The 25581-nt window shown below is 43.5% G+C and overlaps 1 protein-coding gene across 12 annotated transcripts in view; it reads left to right on the top strand.

The window, feature by feature from the left end:
- LUC7L2 (LUC7 like 2, pre-mRNA splicing factor) overlaps positions 1-25581 on the top strand; it is a 60965-nt gene that overhangs the window by 6159 nt on the left and 29225 nt on the right. For 5 of the 12 annotated variants that reach the window (XM_017338035.4, XM_089329671.1, XM_070071434.2 and 2 more), the window contains 2 exons: positions 8945-9039; positions 23068-23166. In XM_017338035.4, coding sequence (XP_017193524.1) covers positions 8945-9039; positions 23068-23166 — 194 coding nt within the window. Of the gene's footprint in view, positions 1-6091; positions 9040-12723; positions 12790-23067; positions 23167-25581 lie in introns of those variants that run through there. The other 7 variants (XM_070071433.2, XM_089329677.1, XM_089329673.1 and 4 more) reach the window with 5 other exon arrangements.

Genomic DNA, 25581 nt, shown 5'->3' with positions numbered 1-25581 from the left:
CATTCATACATGTATGTGGCTGGTTTGCCTTACAGCAGCTGAATTGAATTATTGCAGTGGGATCATATGGTTGGCAAGCCCAAAATATTTACAGTCTGGCCTTTTAAAAAGGTTTGTTGATTACTGTTCTGAATCAGTGATTCTCAAAGTGTGGACCTGACTTAGACCAGCAAACTCAGTATCACCTGTGAACTTGTTAGAATGCAGCTTTTTGGGGCTCACCTACTAAATCAAATTCTGGGGATGGGGACCAGCAGTCTTTGTTTTAAGAAGCCCTCTAGGCTGGCGCCGCAGCTCACTAGGCTAATCCTCCGCCTGCAGCGCCGGCACACCCGGTTCTAGTCCCGGTTGGGGCGCCGGATTCTGTCCCGGTTGCCCCTCTTCCAGGCCAGCTCTCTGCTGTGCCCCGGAAAGGCAGTGGAGGATGGCCCAAGTGCTTGGGCCCTGCACCCCATGGGAGACCAGGAGAAGCACCTGGCTCCTGCCTTCGGATCAGCGTGATGGCACCGGCCGCAGCGCGGCGGCCATTGGAGGGTGAACCAACGGCAAAAGGAAGACCTTCCTCTCTGTCTCTCTCTCACTGTCCACTCTGCCTGTCAAAAAAAAAAAAAAAGAAGAAGAAGCTCTCTAAATGATGGTGATGCACCATTTAAACAGTTTGAGAAGCCCAGTTCTAGATGAAGGGACCCCATTTGTTAGTCACACTTTGCCTCCTTTACTAATGTTTTTACCTTTACTGTTTTTAATTGTATTTTTGTTTGTTTTCTTTGTCAACTCCCTAATTTTTTAAAAATGTTTATATCATGAACAATAAATACAATGAAAACAAAATGGTGTGTAGAAAGAACTGGACTCTGATGTCACTTAGGGTTCCCTGTGCTAACACTAGGAGCCTGCTGGGTGTGTTACATGCATACTTTTCAAATGGAAACTTTCCTTGACTTAATAATGATGAATCTTATTAAGTGACTAGGTGAAGTTTGAAATGTCAAGTTGATGAAATACTGTGACAACTAAAATCATCTTTTGTACAAATCTAACACCTTGAACTCTGTGTACCCAGCCTGTAAGTAGAAATGATTGGCCAGAAACACAAACCTGTGAGGTGGGGAGCATCTAGAGTGCCAGGTGGAGATTACTTCCTGTGGCTTGATTCTCACCTGTCTGTAGTGTTCTGGTCTGTGCAAGTTGTTACCAACTGGTTCCAGAGAGGTGATGGGAGAAGATACTTGGCTGGGGGAAAAGTTGCTTATCAGAACTCTGGAGTAGAACATTGGAGAGGAAGAGGGAGAGGGAGGGAAAGAGAAGGAAAGGAAGGAAGGAAGAAATAAATCAGAATCTAGAAACCATTATTAGTGTTTCGAGAAATTCTTGTGTTGGGATTTAGCTTGTCCTATTCTGTTAGCGGGAGATGGGCTTTAGGGTGTCGTAATTGTTGAGAGCAATAGAACCTTTGTATCCTTGGATTGCTGAGTTGTTTCAGTTATTTGTTCCTTTCCTTAGAGATTACGGACGTATTTCTTTCCTCTTTTTACTCTAATAATCTTGAGGGACCAAAACTCCAATGGGAAGTTACGCTTATTTTTAAGTGATGCATTCTGTGATACTGCTTATAGAAGTAGGCATCTGATTTTGAAAAAAAAAGTTTTAAAAATTACAGAGGACAAACACCTAGGTGAATATACAAATGTTATCTTGTATATTTTCATCAACTTTTAAAAAGCAAACAAAGCTTAACAAAGGAAGTCCCTGTGTTCCCCTTCATGGTTTCAGTCTCTCCAGAGTTGACGCTTGTTTGGAATTTGGGGTGTATCCAGTGTGACCCAGTATTGCTGCTGAGTGTTTGCAGTAGTTACAAGGCTCACATCTCCTTCACTGTAATCTGCTTTGCATTTTGACTTCCTTCCTTTACCATTGGGTTGTCTATCACTTGTATTCTTTGCTGTCCTCTTTTCTTTTCTTTTTTTTTTTTTTTTTTTAAGATTTATTCATTTGAAAGAGACACAGAGAGAAGGAGAGGTAGAGAGAGAGGTCTTCCATTTGCTGGTTCACTCCCCAACTGGCTGCAATAGCCGTTGCTTCGCTGATCCAAAGCCAGGAGCTTACTCAGGGTCTCCCACACAGTGCAGAGGCCCAAGGACCTGGGCCATCCTCCACTGCTTTCCCAGGCCATAGCAGAGAACTGGATTGGAAGTGGAGCAGCTGGGATTGGAACCAGCGCCCATATAGGATGCCGGCATTGCAGTCAGCAGCTTTTCCCACCACGCCACAGCGCCGGCCCCCTCTCATTTATTTTCTCGTTCTCCTTTGTTGGTTTTAGATTTGGGGAGGTTGTTTGGTTGACTGATGTCCATCACCAACTGATGAGAAACTTGTCTTTTTTGATAGGTAAATCAGCCAGTCCTTTTTTCTTTGGTTCTTCTCAGCTATTCCTTCATAGCTTCCTAGCTTTTCTTCTAATTTTGTGCATATTAAGTTCTGAATGATAGCGGGAGCCAAATGCCCGGGTTCTGGATTATTGTGTCAGAATGGCAGTCTGCAAATATGTGTCAGTATAAGATTTAGGCAGGCTTTTGATATAGTGGTTCAGATGCTGCTTGGGATACTCCTGTCCCATTTTGGACTGCCTGGATTCAAGTCCTGGCTCTACTTCTAGTTGCGGCTTCCGGCCGGCTACATACACCCTGGGAGGTTCAAGTTCTTATGTGGGAAACCTGGGTAGAGTTGGCCTCCTAGCTTTAGTTTGACCCATCCCAGACTGTTGCAGTCATTTGGGAAGTGGAATATCTGTTGCCGTGTCTCTCTCCCTCTGATTAACTAATGTTTCATTTAAATCCAAGAAAAAGGCTGATAGGTTTCCTAAAGTAGGTCTCCCCTCCCTCCCTCCCCAGTGTGAAGGCATTGATCCCTGTCAATTGCTAAGACACTCTGCTTGTGTAAAGAGAGAAAAATGAATTGGGGCAGAGGGTGAAAGAGAGCTGTTGGCTACTTCAGTATTTTTGTTTCCACAGTCTTCTTCACTATTCTTTTAGCTTTTACAGGTGCTGCATGCTTTTTCTCATACCACCAAGTCTTTCCCAGTCTGAGTATTGAAAATTTTTATTGCATGGATTTTCATAGATAGGTGGGCTAAGTGTAAAAAATTTAGAAAACAGTATTAGTCTTTGATCATATCCAGCAAGAATAAACTTGTTTCAGAAATTTCAAATACAGTGAACATCGCATTTAAACAGTTTTGGGTTTGTACTGTGGATGATGGAGAGGGTGATGATACTGCCTGTTGTAAACCCTCAAGGTTATAGGCCTTGTGAACCAAAGGCTTGAGAAGGGTATCCTGTTTCTATTGTATAGTACTGTTAGCATCTTTGGAAGAAAGAAAGGCTTTTACTACTGTTCAGTATGACTTTGTAAGTTCCCTTAGAAAGAAATGACCTTGTTAGGTTTGGAAGGCTGACTGTCACGTTTGGTTTATCTGTTGCCATCTTTGGCTTAGTACTCTTTCTCCCCCCCCCCCCCCCCCCGACAAGACTCGGAAACTCTTTTATTAGATTGAACACAAAATGCCTGTTTTAATAACATCAAGCCTTTATCAGAAATCAGTACATAAGTGAGGATGGCTTAGTACTCTTTCTTCCCTTCCCTCACAAAGAAAATATATAAGTGAAAAGTTTTAACATGTACTACTTGTATTAAATATTTTCAAAACATCTATATACTAAGACATGTTCCCTTCTATTAAATGAACTCTGTACTTGAAGTGGTTAAATATACAGTGGATTAAACTGGGAACATAGAGTAAACAAGTAATGTAAAAACTTATGATTCAAAAGATTAATTACAAGAGGGTTCCTGTAGGTAGATTTTCAACTGAATTCTAAAGAAGATGCAGGTAGGTGGGTGAAGTTAGAGTTGATGACAGAGTGTGAGGAGGGTGTAGAAGTGATCAGGGTAGTTCCCAGTGTGGTGACCTGGCAGCAGTACTCAACTGCTTTTCCCTTGGTACCATGGGAAGACACAGAATTGTATGTGTTTACTGAGGTCTCTTCCTGCCCAGGACTCGTCTGGAATTGGCCGTGGGTCTTTGCATAGTTCCCACACATGAACATGGCAGCTTGTATTAGAACAAACAGTAATAAATGGGAGGATCACTTCTCTGCATTTGGGGATTCAAGGGATCAGGGAAGTGAGAAGCTTTTTTAAGTTTTCCGTTCTACAACTTTCTGTCCATCTCCAGTTTTCCTTTCAGATAAGTTTCTAGTAAAAGTTGGGACCTGTCCTCTCCCTAGCCATCGGTGACACGTGGCCCCTTGAAAATGTCCCTGTGTGGGAGGGAGGGCTTTGGCTGTCACACTGGGAAGTTGGGGAGAGCTCTTACCACCTTGTCTCCACTGCTTTGTGTGCTGTTGTGTTTTTTCTTCCCTCTTTGTTTTCCCTAAGCTAAGCTCTATGCTAATTCTGTACAAAAGAAATACTTACTGCTTTTATGAATTGCTTGCCATTATTGCCTGATAATATGCAGTAAAATAGGCTTCTGCATATCATGAACTATGTCAAATATTACAAACATTAAGGTTCTTTTGAAATTATAATACTAAACTCAGTTCACTTTTGCTTAGCCTTCACAGTTGATCACATAGCATGGTCATCCACTCACAGCTTATAAAAATACAGGGAGCATCGGAGAGAATGGGTAAAGTAAAATTTTGATGTTTTTAAAATAGTACCTAAATCTGAAAGTTATGTGGTTTATTGTCTGTATGGGAGTGAGAAGGGGGGTGGCACTAGGGTGGTGGGGGTGGATATCGGGAAAATAGCCTGTGCCACAGTGATGTCAGAACACACCTCAGCTGAGGCTCTCAGTGTTATTACTAAAATTTAAGCATAGCAGTTTCAGAAAAGGCAGGGCCATAAAATGGAAGGCATTGGGAATTACAGTGGGGTTGTTTTTTCCATTCCAGCAGATTGAAGGGGATTTTGAGAATGGTGGTATTGAGGACAATTTGGACAGGAGCCTCCTTTATAAAGTGACCTGTCCAAGTGGGACTGACTGCCTCAGTGCAGTTGCAGACTTTGTTATGTTGGAGAATACCTGGGTAGGAGTGATGTGCATCCCAAGTTGGGTTATATGCCTATGACTCAGGTATTCTCAAATAAAGGTTGTAATTCATGAAACTCATGCAGAGATGAATAAGACGGAGGTAAGAGAGTTGTTACTTGGTAGCAAGTAATCAATAGGAATGTTGTTGCTTCTCTTTACCTGAAAGGTGCTTTGCCTGCCAAAGTTATAAGTCAGATTTCCAGTTCTAAAAACTGAGCATTGTAGTTGTGTACAACGTATGATTAGTGATTATAGAGGTTGTAGGGCAGAAAGATCTCTGATACTATAGGTGGGGCAATGCTATTGTTGACTTATATAGCTTGATCTAATTTTGGCTCCATTTAAAAAAAAAGCTTCTTGCACCTTGTACACTAAAAATCTGGATTGAAAAAAAAATCGAGTTTTATCTCAAAAAATATTCTGACTCCAACTTTGCTATTCTACTCTGAATAAAGGCATTTGCCAAAACCAAATATGATTTATTTACTGTTCACCAAAGCTTCCTGCCTATGTAAACTTTGTCAGAGATACTGTTCCAGTTTGGAATGCTCTTTTTTGCTCCTTTTCTTTGCTCTCAGTCCTGTCTGTCCTTTGATTTTATTCTGTCTTTCTCAGCCTGTCCAGTGTTTGGTGGTCATTCTAGTCTTACAATTCCTGAAGCACTACCTATATGAAACAACTATTTGGCACTGAGGTCATGCTATCTTGTAATTTTACTTGTTACTTCATTTGTGTGTCCTGTTTCTTTATCCAGATCAGACTGGTTGAAGGTAGGGAGTTGGTCTTGTGTGCCTCTGTAGCACCATTGCCTGGCACAGAGGCTGTGATCTCAGCGGGTTTAATTCTGTGATTTCTATCCAGTGTTGTGTGACAGGGCACTTTTTTTCCCTGAGTTCAGATTTTTATATGACTGTATGCCCCGAAAACCCAAGGAAAGTATTTGAACTCATAGTTTTTTACATTATTTAAGAGATTTTATTCTTACTAATTTCTTGGTTGTGTTTTTTTTTTTTTTTTTTTTTTTTTTTTTTTTTTTTGCTTGTTTTTAAATGGGCACTGTTTTACCTAGTTTTTTTTGAAAACATGGTTTGGGCCAGATATCTTGACAGAAATCAAAGTTAAAAGTATTTTTATTTAAAAGTTCTTGGTTGGTTGAGCCAAATTTTACTTTCCTGGCATAAGGCCAAATAATTTATTAGATACTACTTGGTTCTGTAGTCCAGTTGTTAAATAAAGTATTAACCTTAAAGCCCCTTGAACAGAATTTCAAAAATACCAATAAACAAGTATTCAATTGTTAGTCCTTCTCATATTACTTCTGCATCTTCAGTTATTAAGGATTTGTTGCCTCCACTTCAGGGATTTCTGTAATGGCTAGTATAAATAGCTGTATTTGGTGTTAGCCACAGTTCTCAAAAATTCAGGTAGCATCTATTCAGGTGGAGTCAGGAGTAGTTATGTTAGTATGCTTTTGTGGAAAATTTTTTTAAAAGCTCACCAGGGCTACTCTCTGTTATATTCATATTTGGAATTGTATTTAATTTACCACAGTGTCTTCAGGACACATACCTTAATATTAGTTTTAGTGTGATTTCTTAAGCAAAAATAGTCATCCTACTTGTTGAAATGTTTGATTAATAAAACTTCATGAATCTTGATTTTATTCTAAGGCCTGTCTTATACCCTTGAGCCATCAGTTTAACAAAGCACTAGAGTGATACTGCTGCTGCATTATCAAAAAGTTTAGATACTTGTAGCAGGGAGACTCCCAGATGTAAGGTCCCCTTGCCCCCTTTTAAAACATTTTATAAAAGCTTAACATAATTACGGAGCAGGTTTGAAATACATTTTCTTTGGTATGTGATAGGAAGCAAAAGCCTCTAATACAGCAATGCTGTTGGATGTGAGTTTGTCATAGTATCATTCAAAAGGACCAGAAGCCACACTTACCTAGTCTTGAGGAAATATAGCTTTTCTTTAAAACCCCAGTTGCAGTGACCACTTTTAGAACTCCAGCACTGGACTGTTACCTGTGGTTGGTCATATTCTACTCTGGGGTTATACTTGTTAAGTCAGTGTCAACAAATAGAACACGCTGATTTTGTTCACTTTTGGTTTCATATACAAGAATCTTTACAGTCAACATGTGCTTCTAGATGCTGTATTGAAACTGCTGGCAGTCTATTCTGTACAGACTGAACAATCTGGCCCCTTGTTTTATTTGTAAAGGTTCAATGTATCTATGCCTGCCTACTTCAGTCTGCAAGGGAGTGTCAGAAAGGCCCCGCATTCGCCGAGCCGTGAGTTATCGCTAACTTTTCAGATGTGTTAATGAATGTGCAACAAAAGCAGTTGTGTTTAAAAGGCAGAGAGGACCACCACAATCACCTTTACACGTAGTAGCAGGCGTGGACACTAATGGGTCTCTCCACAGTGTGTCAGAGATGACCAAATAGAGACTAGCCTCTGGAAAACCTATTGTTGAACTGCTCTGGAGCTGTCAGCTTAGCTGTAAGCTTTTCTGAGAAATGTCAAATTGGAATGTTCTATAAATCTTTTTAACCAATTTAAAACAGTTTGAACATCTTACCCCATCTAAAAATTATAGTGTGTATTAAACTCTTCAATATAAGACCATATAAAGGGGTAAAGTTTTAAATATTTTTTGTTACTCGTGTGAAAATACAGAAATTCAAATGATTGAATCATTTCCTTTTTGAGAGTCTTTGTAGTGCTCCAGGCATCAGTGAGAAGTACAGAAGTCATTACAACTGTTTCTGTTACTAACACTTTTTGCTTCAGTGATTCACCAGTAGGTTTTCATTCATCAATGATGCTTTCAATTCAAGGCTGAAATAAAACATCTACGTTTCTTAGGGCTTATCATTCTGTATAGAAAGAGGAAACACCTATGAGTTTTTTCTTTTGTTTTTCCAGAGAATCTAAGCAAAAAAAATTAACATATATTTTGTTACTAGAGCTAGTTACCTTTCTTTTTCTTAGATTCTTTAAAGTTTTGAGTAGATAGTCATATTTGATAAGCAGATTGAATATTTCTGTTGCTTAGGAAGTGTAATGTTTTATATGAAGACAGACTGAATTTAAGTGTACCCAGTTTGGCGATATATAGCACAGACTACATAAAACTTGGAGGTATAGAACCCTTGGAGGCATAAAGTTAACGTTTCATTTAGGCAATGTGCCTTTGTTTGACTGGTGTGTAAGTCCTTCTTCCAGGTTTGTACACTCTTAAACACGTTATTCTACCCTCTCTAACTCCTCCCAGCAGCAAAAGGGAGACACCTCAGCTGGAACAAAATAGTGGAAGAAATGGCGTCTGGGGTTCAGTGGGGATTCGCAGTGTGTATGCAATGTTTGCAAGATTACTTTTTATGTTTTTCAATTAATGTAAATAATTAAGAAATGAATCCATGCTTAATGTCAAGAAGGGAACACTGGACACCAGTAGAAACTCTCCTGGTGGGTCTGCTGCAAGTCGCTTAACCTCTCGGGGCCTCGTCTGCACTCCAAAGGAGTTGGACTCAATAAGCTGTAAGGTCCATTCCTGCTCTACAATCCTGTGCTTTTCCGAAGTACTCTACTTACCAGAATGCATTGCTTTTCTACTTTGACTATTTGAATTTTATGTGCAGTACACATACTGCAACTGCATGTTGTCTAAAATAGTTTTTCTGTAGGAGGTTATGTAAAAAACTAATCCCTCTTGAGCTGATTTATAAGTGTGTGTTTAGCCACACATGAAATGCTAGATATAATAGGGCTCTCAGAAAATTAATACCGCCCAGTTGTCTAACCTTGAATGTTGTTAACTTTTCTATATTACAGGAGATACCACTCGCCAGCGAATCAAATTCAGTGATGACAGAGTATGCAAGAGCCATCTTCTCAACTGTTGTCCTCATGATGTTCTTTCTGGAACTGTACGTGTTAAGTCTGTTTAATTACTGATATGCTGTGAAGACACACAAGTTGATGAAAGTGTTAATTCTTTGTCAAATTCTTAGGCAGCGATTACTTTCACACTTTGTTAGAGGAAGGACTTACACCCCTGTGCTTTGTTTATTCAAGTGGAAGATTTAAATCTGCAGTAATGAGTTTTTCTCGGGAGCAGTTGATGGATTGTGTTTTACTATTTCCATTCTTCAGAGCGATGGCTTGTTTACCAGAGTTCAGGAGCGTGCACTCCTCCGTCTCCTTGTTAACTCCCCAGATGCCTGCCAAGGCCCTGCCTAGGCCAGTGAGCAGGGAATACAGTCGAGGTCTCCCACATGGTGGCAAGAATCCAACTACTTGAGTTAAGACCACTGCCACCCATGGTGTTGGAGGAGCAGGGGCTGGGGAACTTGGCCACGCTTCAGTGTAGGACATAGGCATTGATGCCAGACGCTTCCCTCTGGAGCGGTTTTTAAAGGCACTTATTTTGTCTTTTTTTTTTTTTTTTTTTTTTTTTGACAGAGAGAGAAAAGGTCTTCCTTCCGTTGGTTCAGCACCCCCAAATGGCCACTATGTCCAGAACTATGCCAGTCCGAAGCCAGGAGCCAGGTGCTTCCTCCTGGTTTCCCGTGCGGGTGCAGGCGCCCAAGCACTTGGGCCATCCCCCACTCCCTTCCCGGGCCACAGCAGAGAGCTGGACTGGAAGAGGAGCAGCTGGGACTAGAACCTGGTGCTCATATGGGATGCTGGCGCCGCAGGCGGAGCATTAGCGAAGTGAGCCACGGCGCCGGCCCAAGGCACTTATTTTGAATGCAGACGTACTTGTTACCATCTTAGATGGTACTGGTGTTTTTAGTTCAGAAATAAAGTTTCGCTTTCTGCTAACCAGTAGATTGTCATGCAGAGTAGTATGCATGTTTGTTAAGGTTGATAAACGTTTCTGTTGTAGAGTCATTGAGGAAAATATGTTTAAGACAAATCTGTGCAGCTTATTTGAGAGTAGCATTGCCACCTAAAATTTTATACTGCTGACTTAATAGGGAAACTCAGATTGTGTGTCTGTAAGAGGTATTGCTTTTTTAAAAATATTAAGGTTTATTTGAAAGAGTTGCAGAGAAACAGAGAGAAAGGTCTTCCATCTGCTGGTTCGCTCCCCATATGGCCGCAGTGTCACAAGCTGGACCGATCTGAAGCCAGGAGCCTCTTTGGGCGCAGGGGCCCAAGCACTTGGGCCATGGCAGAGAGCTGGATCGGAAGTGGAGCAGCCAAGTCTCGAACCAACACCCATATGGGATGCTGACTCTGCAGGTGGTAGCTTTATTCACTATGCCACAGCGCCAGCACAGTGGTTTATTTTTTAAAATGATTCTGTGGGGCCTATGTTGTAGCATAGCTTGATAAAGCCATTGGCTATAACGCTGGCATCCCATATGGGTGCCAGTTTGAAACCCAGCTACTCCGCTTCTGATCCAGCTCCCTGTTAATAAGCCATCCAGGCCCAAGTGTTTAGCTCCCTGCAGCCAAGTAAGCGACCTGGAAGAAGCTCCTGGTTCTGCCTTGGCCCAGCCCTGGCTTTTGCAGCCATCTAGGGGATCTAGGGGAGTGAACAGGCAGTTAGAAAACCTCTGTGTCTCTCTCCTCCCTCTTGTTGACTTTAAGTAAATTTACTTAAAATAAATACATTTCTTAAAAGATTTGTTTGGTTGAAAGACAATTACAAGAGGTAAAGGCAAAGAGAGAAAGAGAATCTTCCATCTGCTAGCTCATTCCCAAAATGGTCACAACAGCCGGAGCTGTGCTGATCCGAAGCCAGGAGCTTTTCAAGGGCCCAGTGACTTTGGCCATTCTCTGCTGCTTTCCCAGGCCATAGCAGAGAGCTGGATCAGAGGGAGGAGCAGCCGGGACATGAACTGGACCCCCATATGGGATGCTGGTGTTGTAGGTGGTGGCCCAAACCTTTTTTTTTCTTTTTTTAGAAGAAGGAAGGCCCTGAAAATTCTTGAAATACAAGATTCTGTGAGGTAAATTATCTGCAGTTTACAGATAAGAAATTAACTCTAATGATATTAGGCAACAACTCAAAATCGTTCAGCTCTGATGATATAAAGAGACTGAACATTAGTTTTTTTCTAATATTGCTATATATATATATATTTTAATTTTTTGACAGGCAGAGTGGACAGTGAGAGAGAGAGACAGAGAGAAAGGTCTTCCTTTTGCCGTTGGTTCACCCTCCAATGGCCGCCGCGGCCAGCGCGCTGCGGCCGGCGCACCGCACTGATCCGAAGCCAGGAGCCAGGTGCTTCTGGTCTCCCATGGAGTGCAGGGCCCAAGCACTTGAGCCATCCTCCACTGCACTCCCTGGCCACAGCAGAGAGCTGGCCTGGAAGAGGGGCAACCGGGACAGAATCCGGCGCCCCGACCGGAACTAGAACCCGGTGTGCCGGCGCCGCAAGGCAGAGGATTAGCCTAGTGAGCCGCAGCGCTGGCCTATTGCTATGTTTTTATTGTAGAAATTATGTATGTCGTGTTGAAAATAGAGTACTATAGTGAACACTCATTGACCATAGTTCATCACTAAGTGTTAACAAAAATTAACATGCCATTTTTCAAATTTTCTGATCTATAATATTTTTTAAGGATTTATTTATTTATTTGAAAGAGTTACACAGAGAAGGAGAGACAGAGAGAGACAGAGACAGACAGAGGTCTTCTTCCTGCGGTTTCACTCTCCAAGTGGCCGCAGCAGCCGGAGCCGGAGTTTTGAGGGCTGACTGAGGATGTCACTGGACTCCAGAGTTTTAGAATGGGATCTTTAACTTGAAAACCTTCTTTGTTAAGCTGATGTTTTGGCCCAGTGGATTAATTTGCTCCTTGTGACACCAGCGTCCCTTAGGTGTGCCGGTTTGTGTCTTGACCTCTGCTTCTGATCAGCTCCCTGCTAATGTACCTTGGAAAGCAGCAGAAGGTGGCCCAAGTGTTTGGGCCCCTGCACCCACGTTGGAGACCTAGGTGAAGTTCCCAGCTCCTGGTTTCTGCCTGATCAGTCCTAACCATTGTGACCATTTTGGGAGTGAATAGTAGTTGGAAGATATGTCTTTTCTTTCTGCCTCCCTCTTTGTAACTCTGGCTTTCAGATAAAAAGAAAACAAAAAGCCATCTTTGTGATTCCTCATGAGCCTTATTATTAACTAAAAAAGGGATTTTTTTAAAAAAAGTTTTGTTTATTTGAAAGGCACACTTAAAGAGAGTAGAGCAATAGAGAGATAGCTTCCATCCGATGGTTCACTCCCCAAATGGCCGCAATGGCTGGAGCTGGGCCAGTCTGAAGCCAGGAGTCAGGAGCTTCTTCTGAGTCCCTCACATGGGTGCAGGCGTCCAAGTACTTGGGGCATCTTCAACTGCACTCCCAGGTACAGTAGTGGAGCAGCTAGGATGTGGATCAGCAGTAGAGCAGCCGGGATATGAACTGGCGCCCATATAGGATGCTGGCACCACGGGTCACAGCTTTACCCGCTACATCCCAGCACTGACCCCTAACATGGCTGTGACTGTTTTTAACAGTTGACCCTATACATAAGTTTTTTTTTTGTAATTATAGAAACAGTTCCTATAGAATAAATGCTTTTCTGGGATAGAATGTTAATAGTTCACACTTTTTTTTTTTTAAGATTAATTAATTTATTTGAAAGAATGAGAGAGAGAAATTTTCCGTCTGCTGGTTCACTCCCCAATTGGTGAGTCTCAACAGCCAAGGCTGAACCAAGCCAAAGCCAGGATCCAGGAACTCCCATCTGGGTTTCCCGTGTGGGTGGCAGGGGCCCAGGTCTTTAAGCCGACACCTGCTGTTTCCCAAGGCTCATTGGAGACATGGATCGGCAACAGAACAGCTGGGACTCCAGTATGGGATGCAGGTGTCCCAAGTGGGAGTACAACTTGATGTGCTATGATGCCCGCCCCTAGTTCATATATTTACTTCCTGTTGTGTTTTTATATGTTAAAATGAAGAAAGAAAACAATGCAATTACAATGGTTGGTTTTATAATGCTTTCTTTGTTGTATACCTAAAGGTATATACAAACCTGAACTGCAATAAAATACTAAGGTCTCTTTGATAGTATGTAAGTAAAAGAGCCATGGAGAAGTGGAGTAAATGGTAAGAAGTAGACCTATGCAAAATTTTCTCAACCATCCATTAAAATACAAGTTTTCAGAGCTGGCACTGGGGTGTAGACAGTTGAGCCTACACCTGCAAGTGCCGGCATCCTGTACAGGTGCTGGTTTGTGTCCTAGCTACTCCACTGGATTGGAGCTGGGACCAACCAAGCATTATGATACAGGATGTGAACATTCCAGTGGCGTCATAACTGCTGTTCCAAATGCCTGCTATTCCAGGTTGGTGTTTAGAACCCATTTTGTTATTTATTTAAAATTCTGAATTTGGGTGGGTCAGTTATTTAATAAAAGGAAGGGACCATATTTCAGATGCTGGGGATAGAGAGCTGAACAAAACAGTCTCTAAACTCATGAAAACATGCATTCTTTTTTTCTTTCTCGTTTTTAAATTTTTATTTGAAAGGCAGTTATAAAAAGAGAAGGAGAGAGAGAGAAAGAGAGAGAGCGTGCAAGCGAGTGAGCTTCCCTCGCTGGTTCACTCCCCAAATGGCTGCAATGGCCAGAGTTGGGCCAGGCAAAAGCCAGGAGCTTCTTCCAGGTCTCCCATGTGGTGCAGGGGCTCAAGTGCTTGGTCCATCTTCTGCTGCTTTCTCGGTTGCATTAGCAAGGAGTTGGATTGGAAGTGGAGTAGCCAAGACTCAACCTAGGTCTTTCAGTATGGAATACGGGTGTCGCCAAGTGGTGACTTAACTGCTGTGCTAAATGCTTGTGTCGTTCTATTACATTTTAAAAACTACATCCTGGGCCGGCGCTGCGGCTCACTAGGCTAATCCTCCGCCTTGTGGCGCCGGCACACCGGGTTCTAGTCCCGGTTGGGGCACTGGATTCTGTCCCAGTTGCCCCTCTTCCAGGCCAGCTCTCTGCTGTGGCCAGGGAGTGCAGTGGAGGATGGCCCAAGTGCTTGGGCCCTGCACCCCATGGGAGACCAGGATAAGTACCTGGCTCCTGCCATCGGATCAGCGTGGTGCGCCGGCTGCAGCGCGCTGGCCGCAGCGGCCATTGGAGGGTGAATCAACGGCAAAAGGAAGACCTTTCTCTCTGTCTCTCTCTCTCACTGTCCACTCTGCCTGTCAAAAAAAACAAAAACAAAAAAACTACATCCTGAATAGTTTGAAGCATTGTTAGTAAACAGGCACATGAATACGCTATACTATGCTACTTTGAGTATTTATGTCGTTAGGAAATAACTTCCTGTCATTCTGAATAGTCTTCGAATCCTTCAGTTTTTTTTCCTTTTGAAGATTTGTTTATTTGAAAGGTAGAGTTACCAAGAGAGAAAGGTGGAGAGACAGAGATCCTCCATCTGCTTCTTTACTCTCTAGATGGCCACAGTGGCTGGAGCTGGGCCATTCTGGAGCCAGAGCTCCTTCTGGGTCCCCTGTGTGAGTTTAGTGGCCCAAGGACTTGGGCCATCCCCTGCTACTTTCCTAGGTGCATTTAACAAGGAGTTGGATTGGAAGTGGAGCAGCTGGGACTTGAACTGGTGCCCATATGGGATGCCCTGGCTGCAGGCGGCAACCGAACTTGCTGCATCACAATGCTGGCCCCTGATTTTTTTTTTTTTTTTAGGATTTACTTTTATTTGTTTGAAAGGCAGAGCCACAGAGAGAGGGAAAGACAGAGATTGTCCATCTGCTAGTTCACACCCCAAATGGCTGCAACATCCAGAGCTGGGCTGACCTGAAGCCAGGAGCTCTTCCCAGGTCTCCCACGTGGGTGCAGGGACCCAAACACTTGGGCCATCTTCTGCTTTCCCAGGCCATGAGCACTGAAGTAGAGCAGCTGGTTTTCAAACTGGCAGCCACATGGGATGCTGGTGTTGCATATGCTTTAACCTGCTGTCACAACACTGACCCCACAGTCTTAACTTCATATATGTACAATAACTCCATATACTTTGTGCCTGTGGAGATTTTTTTAAAATTTATTTATTTGAAAGAGTTAGAGAAAGAAAGAGAGGTCTTCCATCTGCTGGTTTACTCCCCAGACAGCTGGGGCTGGGACAGGCCAAAGCCAGGAGCCAAGGAGTTTCCTCCCTGTCTCTTATCTGGATACAAGAGTCCAAGCACATTATCAGGGGGCTGGATCAGAAGGAGCAGCCAGGACTCAGAATAGCACCTGGGTGTGATGCTGGCGCTGCTGATGGTGGCTCGACCCCCTATGCCAAAATGGCAGCCCCGAGATGTCTTTCCTTAAAGGTGATCTAGACATTGTGTTTCAGCGTTTTGTTCTGCAAAGGAACTGGTTACTTGATCTACCACTACTGCCTTATTTCATTTATAATCGCTCCTGCTCTCTCCATAATTCTTGAAGCAAATTCCAAAGATTGACCTTATCATTGTAGCATGACTCTTGAAACAATGTAGGTAGGAAATAGCAAATACCATTCAGTCCCAAATGAAGCAGGAGGTCTGGAAGTCATTGTTGGAGCAGATTGGCTTTCAAAGTCTAGGACTTGGTTAATATCTCAGTAATTGTTTATTACTAGGCATTATCCTTAGTAGACCTTGAACTTCCAGATTTTTTTCAGCTATGTAAACTTAGCAAATCTGGGGCAACTAGTGAGTTCTGGGTTCTCTAAGACTGTTCATTGAAAAATGGAGGATGCAGATCATTGAACAGAGAATAGAATAAATACATGATAATAAAAGAAAAGTTAAAATACTTTATTATGAGGTGATTAACCACAAACATTAATAAAGCATTTAGGGTTTTTTTTTTTTTTTTTTTTTTTTTGACAGGCAGAGTGGACAGTGAGAGAGACAAAGAGAAAGGTTTTCCTTTGCCGTTGGTTCACCCTCCAATGGCCGCCACGGCCATTAAGCCATTAAGCTGGGTCTTAAAACAAACATTGAACTTGGATGAAAGACATTTTACAAATACAAGGAAAAGTGAAGGTGCAAGAGATGAGAATCAAAGTATAGAAAATTTTTCTTTTAGAAAGTAGTGTTCACATTGGAGCAGTAAATTGAAGGATTTTGGTGTTAGGACAAATGTATGTGTCTCCTGTGCTTTCTGTCTTGCTACCATGATTTTACTTTTTGTCCTACTGGTATATAGTCCCTTCTTAGTACTATTAATGTTTCTATCCTTATATTCCTTGTTATCTTCCTACTGTATCTAAGTGATTGTAATTTATCACTTTTTGTGTCTTTCACTTCTCTCATTTGAGACTCTTTAAGATGGTATAAGAAAACATAATAAAGACAAATGAAGAGAATTACCATTATTATTTTTTAAAAATTTATTTTTATATTTGAAGGCAGAGTTACAGAGAGGCAGAGGAATAGAAAGGGGAGAGACAAAGTCCTCCACCCGCTGGTTCACTCCCTAGATGGTCACAATGGCTGGAGCTGTGTTGATCCGAAGCCAGGAGCCAGGAGTTTCTTCCAGGTCTCCCATGTGGTTGCAGGGGCCCAAGGACTTGGGCCATCTTCCACTGCCTTCCCAGGCTATTGCTGAGAGCTGGATCGGAAGTGGAGCAGCCAGAACTCAAACTGGAACCATATGTGATGCCAGTGCTGCAGACTGGGCCTTTAACCCACTGCACCACTGCGGTAGCCCTGAGGATTGTTATTTTAAACAAATTAAGCAGTATGAATAAATGGAAGAATTGAAGCTAGGTTAGATGAAAGTAGAGCTGTTTTTCTAATTTTGTAAGTGCCATAAATAATGACTGATTCTGTGGCACAGTGAGGTAAGCTGCTGTCTGGGATGTCCACATTCTGTATCAGAGGACCTGGGATTGAGTTGCACCTCTGGCTGTGGTTCAGATCCAGCTTCCTGCTGAGGCACCCCTTGGAGGCAGCCAGTGACGGCTCTGCTTTGATCCTATTACCCACATGGGACACCTGGATGGAGCTCCTGGCTCATTCCTGGCCTTTGCTGACATTTGGGGAGTAAACCAACAGATGGAAGATCTCTTTTCCTCTGTGTCTTTTTCTCAGTTGCTCTGGCTTTGTCTTTGAAACAAATAAATATAATAAATAGATAAAAAATCAAAATTTCCTATAACTTTCATCACAAATGGTATAATTTTTAAATTAGAATGGATTACCATTCTCTTTTTCCATTTTAAGCACTCTTACATGGAATGAGAAGCAGGAGAAGCTGCAGCCACAGAAGCAAATAGCTGCGTGTTTAGTGTCCAAAGTCCTGTTGGGGATAAAGTCAGGGGTGACCTGTCAGAGGTTTCTTAGGATGGGTACATGGTTGGTCATGGCATGGTTTTGTCATGGTTACCTCTGTGGTGGCTAGGGTTATCTATGTTTGTTTTTCCTTTTATTAAATACTGCACAGTATATGGCATATTGCCAGAGTGTGTACTTAATCGTGATAGTATGAACAGAGGAAAATAGGTGATTAGTGTTTAGAATCCTGAAAATTTGCCTAGCTATACCTGCTGTCCTGCAAGGTCCCTGAAGGGTGAGGTAAGCGCTGAAGAGGCTCAGACACCGCTCCCCTTCCCCCAGGTCTTTCAGAATAGTTAGGCTAGGCCGGCGCCGCCAGCACACTGGGTGCTAGTCCTGGTTGGGGCGCCAGATTCTGTCCCAGTTGCCCCTCTTCCAGGCCAGCTCTCTGCTGTGGCCAGGGAGTGCAGTGGAGGATGGCCCAAGTGCTTGGTCCTGCACCCCATGGGAGACCAGGAGAAGCACCTGGCTCCTGGCTTCGGATCAGCGCGGTGCGCCGGCCGCGGCAGCCATTGGAGGGTGAACCAACGGCAAAGGAAGACCTTTCTCTGTCTCTCTCACTGTCCACTCTGCCTGTCAAAAAAATAAATAAATAAATAATAAGAATAGTTAGGCTAGAGTGTACAGGTGCAGTCCCAAGGCCCAGGGTAGCGACTGGCTCAAGTAGTCTGCATCTTGGAGGAGAGGCACACATGAGAACACTTCAGAAGAGAGTGCAGGCGCTGTGGGAAACGCAGAGGCTGAAGACCCTCCCCTCTGAGCCCAGGCTGCCTCGGTGGGAGCTGCTTGACCGCTGTTGGCTGTCGCTGTGCTGTTGCCGGTGGTTCATTCAGCAGATAATTACTATGCAGTCCCGTGTAGCATAGTAGGTAAAGCAGGTCAGAATCCGTGTCCTTGTGGGGCTCCATTCCAGGGAGGTTAATGTCCTTTGCTTTCCAGTTTACTCCCCAAGGCACACCTTCCCCTCAACCCCACTCTCACCAAAAATACACCTCTGCTATCTGGTCTGGTCATGTTACTTTTTGTGTTCATATTGTTGTTAAGCCACATAGTTGCTTTTTTTCTTTTGAGAAGTTGTAGGATGTACATTTAGACATAGTTGGACAGGAGGGCCGGAGTATTTGAATTAGGGACTGAGCTGTAGATTAAATACAGTGAGGCAAATTTGCATGTTTTGTTGAGAACAGATTGGAAACTAGCTGAGGAATAAAGATAAGGGAGATAACTAAGAGAAGCAGTGGACAGTTGCTTTGAGTATTTGCTGTGAAGAGCTTTTTTCAGACTTTTCATAGGATGACTTATTAAAAGATGATAAGTCAGCACTGAAAGGAGAGGTGAGCGTGGTAGAGTGGAAGGGTCCTTACCCGAGGAAGCACTCTAATGTAGTGTCAGTCGGTACTGAGCAAGTCATCTGTGCAGAGAAGGGGAAGAGAACTAGAACAGCGCTCTGAACCCTGCACGTGAGAAACATCGGGAGACTTAAACTCAGTCTTTGGGAATAACAAGTTGGACATTTTTTTATTATGGAAAAAACTTCCCCAAATGCCCGAACGGTTTGGCCTGGACTGCGTTGAGGCTCAGTGAAACTGGGTGCCAGGAACTCAATCCGGGTATCCCTCCCATTGCCTTGAAACAGGGTCTGCATTGGTAAAGCTAGAGTCAGGAGCTGCAGTGGGTACCAAAGCCAGGCACTGCAGCAACTGTTTCAGCCGCTAGTCCTAACAATCAGTTGATTTCATGCCCCAAATGCCTACACTACCTGGGGCTGGACCAGGCTGGAACCTCCTTTCCCCTCTCTCTCCTCTCCGTTCCTCTTTTCGATTTTATTTATTTGAAAAACAAGAGTTACAGAGAAAGAGATATCTTCTATCTATTGGTTCACTCCCCATATGGCTGCAATGGCTGGGACTGGGCCAGGCAAAAGCCAGGAGCCTGGAGCTTTATCTGGGCCTCCTACACGAGTGCAAGGGACCAAGGACTTCATCTGTTTTCTGCTGCTTTCCCAGGCACTTGAGCAGGAAGCTGGATTGGAAGTGGAGCAGCCAAGACTCGAATCAGTGCCCACATGTGATGCTGGCATCACAGGTGGCATCGTTAAGATGCAATGTGCCCCCCTCCACATTTTGTTAAATGTTATTTAATATGCAACTTTGACATTGCTGCTTGAAAACTCCATTTTTTTTTTTTTTTAAGAATTATTTTTATTTGAAAGACAGTTACAGAGAGAGAGAGAGGTCTTCCATTCCGCTGGTTCATTCCCCCAAATAACTGCAATGGCCAGAGCTGAGCTGATCCGAAGCCAGGAGCCAGGAGCTTCTTCCAGGTTTCCCATGCGGGTGCAGTGGCCCAAAGATTGGGCCATCTCCTGTTGCTATCACAGGCCATAGCAGAGAGCTGGATCAGAAGAGGAGCAGCTGGGACTTGAACGGGTGCCCATGTGGGATGCTAGCATTCCAGGCTGGGTCTTCAGCCCACTGTGCCACAGCGCCGGCCCAAAAACTCCATATTTGTTAAACCATAGACTGATGAATGAGGACAAGCATTGGGGCTTAGAAAAAAAAAATCTCCGCATGCTCAGTACAGTATAGTACGATACTAATGGGTGACCCTAATTATTTTCTAAGGGATAACTGGAGGGAACTGTTTATATACACGTTCCCAGTTACTTCTTAATGTACATGAGAGCTGAGTATCAGATAGTCTTAGAGGAGAAACAGTGCTTTTTAAACACAATCACAGGGGCAGGTGTTTGGATTAGCATCCACATTGGATTGTGTGAGTTCAGTACCCAGCGCCTGACTCCAGATATCTACTAATGCAGACCCCCGGAGTCAGTGTAATGTTCCAGTGATGGAGTTTTTCCAAATGTGTGAGAGACCTGGGTCAGTTTTCAGCTCTTGGCTTTGGCTCCAGCCCAGCCCTTGCCATTTCAGGCATTTGCAGAGTGAGCCAGTGGATGGGAATGCACTCATGCATTCTCTGTCGTTCTCCTCTTTCTCGTCTCAAAACAACGATAACAAAAAGTCATAAAATCTCAGTGTTGGAGAATACATGGAAGCCTGGTGGTTGATGCTTTTTCCCTCTCAATATCTTAGATAAATGGCTGTGAAAACTAAACTTTTTGCTTATTTGGGAAATTAACAAGCTCTGAGGAAACTCCTTCCAACTTTGGGAAGCTCTGATAGTATTTCCTTGAGAAAGTTAAAATTTAACTCTGGAGTTGTTTGTGGGTCATAATAAAGCAAATCTATTTCTGCTTCTTAATCGAAAGTTCTTCAGTTGATTGATGGGTTTATTCACATTTTGTCAACCTTTTCTTCCCTTCATCTAACACTTTTGTCCTTAGCTTTTTTAAAAAAATTGTTTTAAAGATTTATTTATTTGAAAGGCAGAGTTACAGAGAGGCAGAGGCAGAGAGGGCTGCAACGGCTGGAGCTGGGCCAATCTGAAGCCAGGAGCTTCTTCCAGGTCCCCCCCATGGGCGCAGGGCCCCAAGTCCTTGGGCCATCTTGTACTGCTTTCTCAGACCATAGCAGAGAGCTGGATCAAAAGCTGTGTGAATTCAGTGACTGTGTCACTTAGCACCTTATCCCTATTACCTAGTAGTATGGTTCTTGGCACAAAGTGGGCCTCCCCCTTTAATGATTTATTTATTTAAAAGTTTTATTTATTTTACTTGAAAGTCACAGTTAACACAGAGACAGGGAGAAGCAGAGAGAGAGAGGAAGAGAGAGAGGTCTTCCATCTGCTGGTTCACTCATCAGATGGCTGCAATGGCTGGAGCTGCGCAGATCCGAAGCCAGGAGCCAGGAGCTTCCTCCAGGTTTCCCATTTGGGTGCAGGGGCCCAAGGATTTGGGCCATTTTAATACTGCTTTCCCAGGCCATAGCAGAGAGCTGGATTGCAAGTGGAGCAGCAGGGTCTCAAACTGGTGCCCTTATGGGTTGCTGGCACTGCAGGCGGCGGCTTTACATGCCACAGCGCTGGCCCCAGTTTGTTTATTTTGAAAGGCAGAGTTGAGAGAGGGGAAGAGATAGAGAAAGAGATCTTCAGTTTACTGATTCACTCCCCAAATGGCTGTGGTGACCAGAACTGGGCCAGGTTGAAGCCAGGAGCCAGGAACCCCAGCCAGATCTCCCTGATGAGTGGCATGCGCCCAGGCACTGGAACCGTTTTCTGCTGGTGCATTAATAGGTATCTGCATTGGAAGTAGAACAGCTGGGATTCGAACAGGTGCTCCAATATGGATTGTGGGCACGAGGGCCAGCTGTCCACAATGTCGGAACTTACTAATTTCAGGAATGACTTTAATTCTCTGAGTGGTTTTTGTATTTTTATTCTATGTGTAGTTTGTGTAACAAAAGCAAAATGAAAATCATGTTAACCGTGCTCTTAATTACTGTGCTCTCTTCCCTCCAGAGGTTGAGTCTCTGCGGGTATAGGCTTGTTTACCTCCAGGTTAAAATTTCTTCTTTGCTTTGATCATCCATTGTTCACGTCTGTGATTATCTTTCCACCTTTCTCATTGTTTCCCCTCAGTTTTCCCCCCACAAAAGCTTTTTAGGAAGTATCTTTAAAAAAAAGTTGTATGTATTTTGAAAGGCGGAACAGCCGGGAGATTGAAAAGGGGGAAGGTATCTTTCATGTGCTGGTTCACTCCCCAGATGGCCACAGCAGCCAAGAACTCCGTTCGGGCATCTGGCATTGGGTGGCAGAGCCCAAGGAGTTTTAACATCTCTGACCACCTTCCTAGGCTCATTAGCTGGTAGCTGAGTTGGAAGTGGCCTCCAGCCAGCACTCTGATGTAAGATATGGACATCCAGTGTGGCAGCTTAACGTGCTGCACCACAAAACCAGCCCTCAGAAAAAAATCTAAGCAGTTTCGCAGATGCATGTAAAAGTTTTAAGTTTTGTCTATTAAATGAGAAATGCATTTGGGAACTAAGACCCTTTTCTGGATTCTGAAAGCATTTCCTTGTCTTTTTTTTTTTTTTTTTAAATAATGTTTTATTTATTTATTTGAGAGGTGGAGTTAGAGAGGAGAGAGACAAAGAAAAAGGACTTTCATCCGCTGGTTCGCTCCACAAATGGCCACAGTGGCCAGAGCTGGGATGATCTGAAGCCAGGAGCTTCTTCGAGGTTTCCCACGTGGGTGCAGGGTCCCAAGCAATTGGGCCTTCCTCCACTGCCTTCCCAGGCCATAGCAGAGAGCTGGATTAGAAGAGCAGCAGCCAGGACTTGAACTGACACCCATGTGGGATGCTGGCGCCACAGGTGGAGGCTTAGCCTGCTGTGCCACAGCGCTGGCCCGGTTTGTTCCTAGGTACAACAGCGGTCACTGTTACCATCTGCTGGTAGAGAGATTGGAGCTGTTTTTCTGGTACCACGTTCTATACTTGTCCATGAAATTTTATAGTTAATATTATAAAGAAACATCTTTATGGGATGGAGCCATTTGGGGAATAAACCAGCAGATGGAAGATAGCTCATTCTGTAATTATTACTTTCTTGTAAATAAAATAATTTTTAAAAGACATCAGTATAACTTTATATTCTGAAGAGAATTGTACTTGCTTAATGAGTATTTGAAAAACGTGTTTCTTTTTAAATAATTAAAATAGTATGTCTTTTTTTTTTTTTTCCCTGCAGAGAATGGATCTTGGCGAATGTCTGAAAGTCCATGACCTGGCTTTAAGAGCAGATTATGAAATTGCATCCAAAGAACAGGATTTTTTCTTTGAGCTGGATGTATGTGGTTTTGCTTTAATGGATTGTATTATTTTAGTAGCAAAGCAATTTGAATATTGATTTATACTTGTGTCCTGTTAAAGGAGTAAAGCTTGTAGTAAATTATCCACTTTGTATTTTTACGAAAAGCATTGCCTTAGTATAATTATGTATTTTCTTGGCAACACTTTTTAATGTATGAGACTTGTTATTATAAGAAAATGTGTAAAAGTCACGTAATTTATGTTATTTTGGAAATTAAGCATAGTGGTAATGATTAAGGAAAAATCAGTTTAAGCAACTAATTTCTAGTGCACAACGGGCCCTTTCTTCAGTAATTTTCTGAAATTGTACATTCATATTTACTTGTATCTGTATATGTTTATCTCTCCCACACACAGACACATACTCTTAGGGTGTGGTAAGGACATTAGAGTTTTTTTTTTTTTTTTTAATTTATTTATTTGAAATTCAGAGTTACACAGAGAGAGGAGAGACAGAGAGAGAGAGAGGTCTTCCATCTGTTTGTTCACTCCCCAACTGACCGCAGCGGCAGGAGCTGCACCGATCCGAAGCTAGGAACCTGGAGCTTCTTCCGGGTTTCCCACGAGTGTGCTGGGGCCCAAGGACCTGGGTCATCTTCTATTTTCCCAGGGCTAGGGTGTTAACCTGTTGCACCACAGTGCCGGCCCCAGGACGTTAATTTTAAGATAAAACAAACAGAAGAAACAGAAGATGACATTTCAGTGAAACTGTTTTTTTGGGTATAGTATAATAATCAGCATTACATAAAATGATCATACATCATACACTGATGACTGTAAACGTTAACAGTACTTTATAAAAAAAAGTTTTTTTTTTTTTGACAGGCAGAGTGGACAGAGAGAGAGACAGAGAAAGGTCTTCCTCTTGCTGTTGGTTCACCCTCCAATGGCCGCCATGGCTGGCGGGCTGCGGCCGGCGCACCGCGCTGATCTGATGGCAGGAGCCAGGTACTTATCCTGGTCTCCCATGGGGTGCAGGGCCCAAGCACTTGGGCCATCCTCCACTGCACTCCCTGGCCACAGCAGAGTGCTGGCCTGGAAGAGGGGCAACCGGGACAGAATCCGGTGCCCCGACCGGGACTAGAACCCGGTGTGCCGGCACCGCAAGGTGGAGGATTAGCCTAGTGAGCCACGGCGCCGGCCCGTTACCAGTACTTTAAAAAAGATATTTATTTAAAGACAGAGCTAGGCAGACGTGTCCTCTCTGCTGGTTTGCTCTCCATCTGCCTGAAGTAGCTGGGACTGGGAACTTGGGGTAGGTTCCCATGTGGGTGGTGGGGACCCAACCACTTGAGTTTTCCCCGTTGCCTCCCAGGCTGAACATCTGTGTGAAGCACCCAGCACACAAACCAGGCACTCTGATACAGGATGCGGGCGTCTGTCTTCAGAATCATCTCAATCACTGTGACAAGCACCCTTATTTTTTCATTAATGATTTATTTATTTATTTGAAAATCAGAGTAACAGAGACCGAGAGAGAGATTATCCAACCACTGGTCCACTATGTAGATGGCTCCAATGGCCAGGGCTAGACCAGGTCAAAGCCAGAAGTTTCTACCAGGTATCCCACGTGGGCCCAGGGGCCCAAGTGCATAGGCCATCCTCTGCTGCCCTGCCAGGCCACAGCAAGGAGCTGGATTGGAAGTGGAGCAGTGACACTTGAGCCAGCCCTACTTGGATTGCAGCCCAACCCACTGTACCACAGTGCTGACCCCCACCTCCCCTTCTTGTTATACTTCTTATCAGCAAGGTGGTGCATGCATACAATTTTGCAAGACAAGGAGGTAAAAATACTCCTGTCTATACTTCTGAACATCCGGGGAATTTTGCTAATGGAAATTAGAAACTTTTTTTTTTTTTTTTTTTAAGATTTATTTGAAAGGCAGAGAGAGACAGACACAGTGAGGTCTTCCATCCGCTGGTTTCACCCCAAATGGCCGCAAAGGCCAGAGCTCAGCCAGACCGAAACTAGGAGCCAGGAGTTTCTTCCAGGTCTCCCGTGTGGGTGTAGGGCCCAAGCACTTGGGCCATCTTTGCTGCTTTCCCTGTAGCATTAGTGGGGAGCTGGATTGGAAGTGGAACAGCCAGGACTTGAACTGGTGCCCATATAGGCTGCCAGCATCCCAGGCAGCAGCTTAACCCACTGTACCACAATGGCGGCCTAGATTTTAGAATTAAATTTTTTTAAAAAATTTTCATTTTATTTGTGAGGCAAACAAGAGATGGAGAGACATCTTCTATTCACTTATTTGCCATTTGTCCAAGCTGAAGTCAGAAGTCCTTAACTTAATTTGAGTCTTCCATGTGGGAGACTGGGATCTGAGTATTTGTGGGATCATCTGCTGTTTGTCAGGGTGTGCATTAGCAGAAAGCTGGTTTGGAAGTAGTGGAG

The sequence above is a fragment of the Oryctolagus cuniculus genome, chromosome 3 (assembly GCF_051225735.1).
Source record: "Oryctolagus cuniculus isolate XC-2025 breed Fujian yellow rabbit chromosome 3, ASM5122573v1, whole genome shotgun sequence".
Classification (NCBI taxonomy): Eukaryota; Metazoa; Chordata; class Mammalia; order Lagomorpha; family Leporidae; genus Oryctolagus; species Oryctolagus cuniculus.
This window is presented reverse-complemented; position numbering and strand designations above follow the sequence as displayed.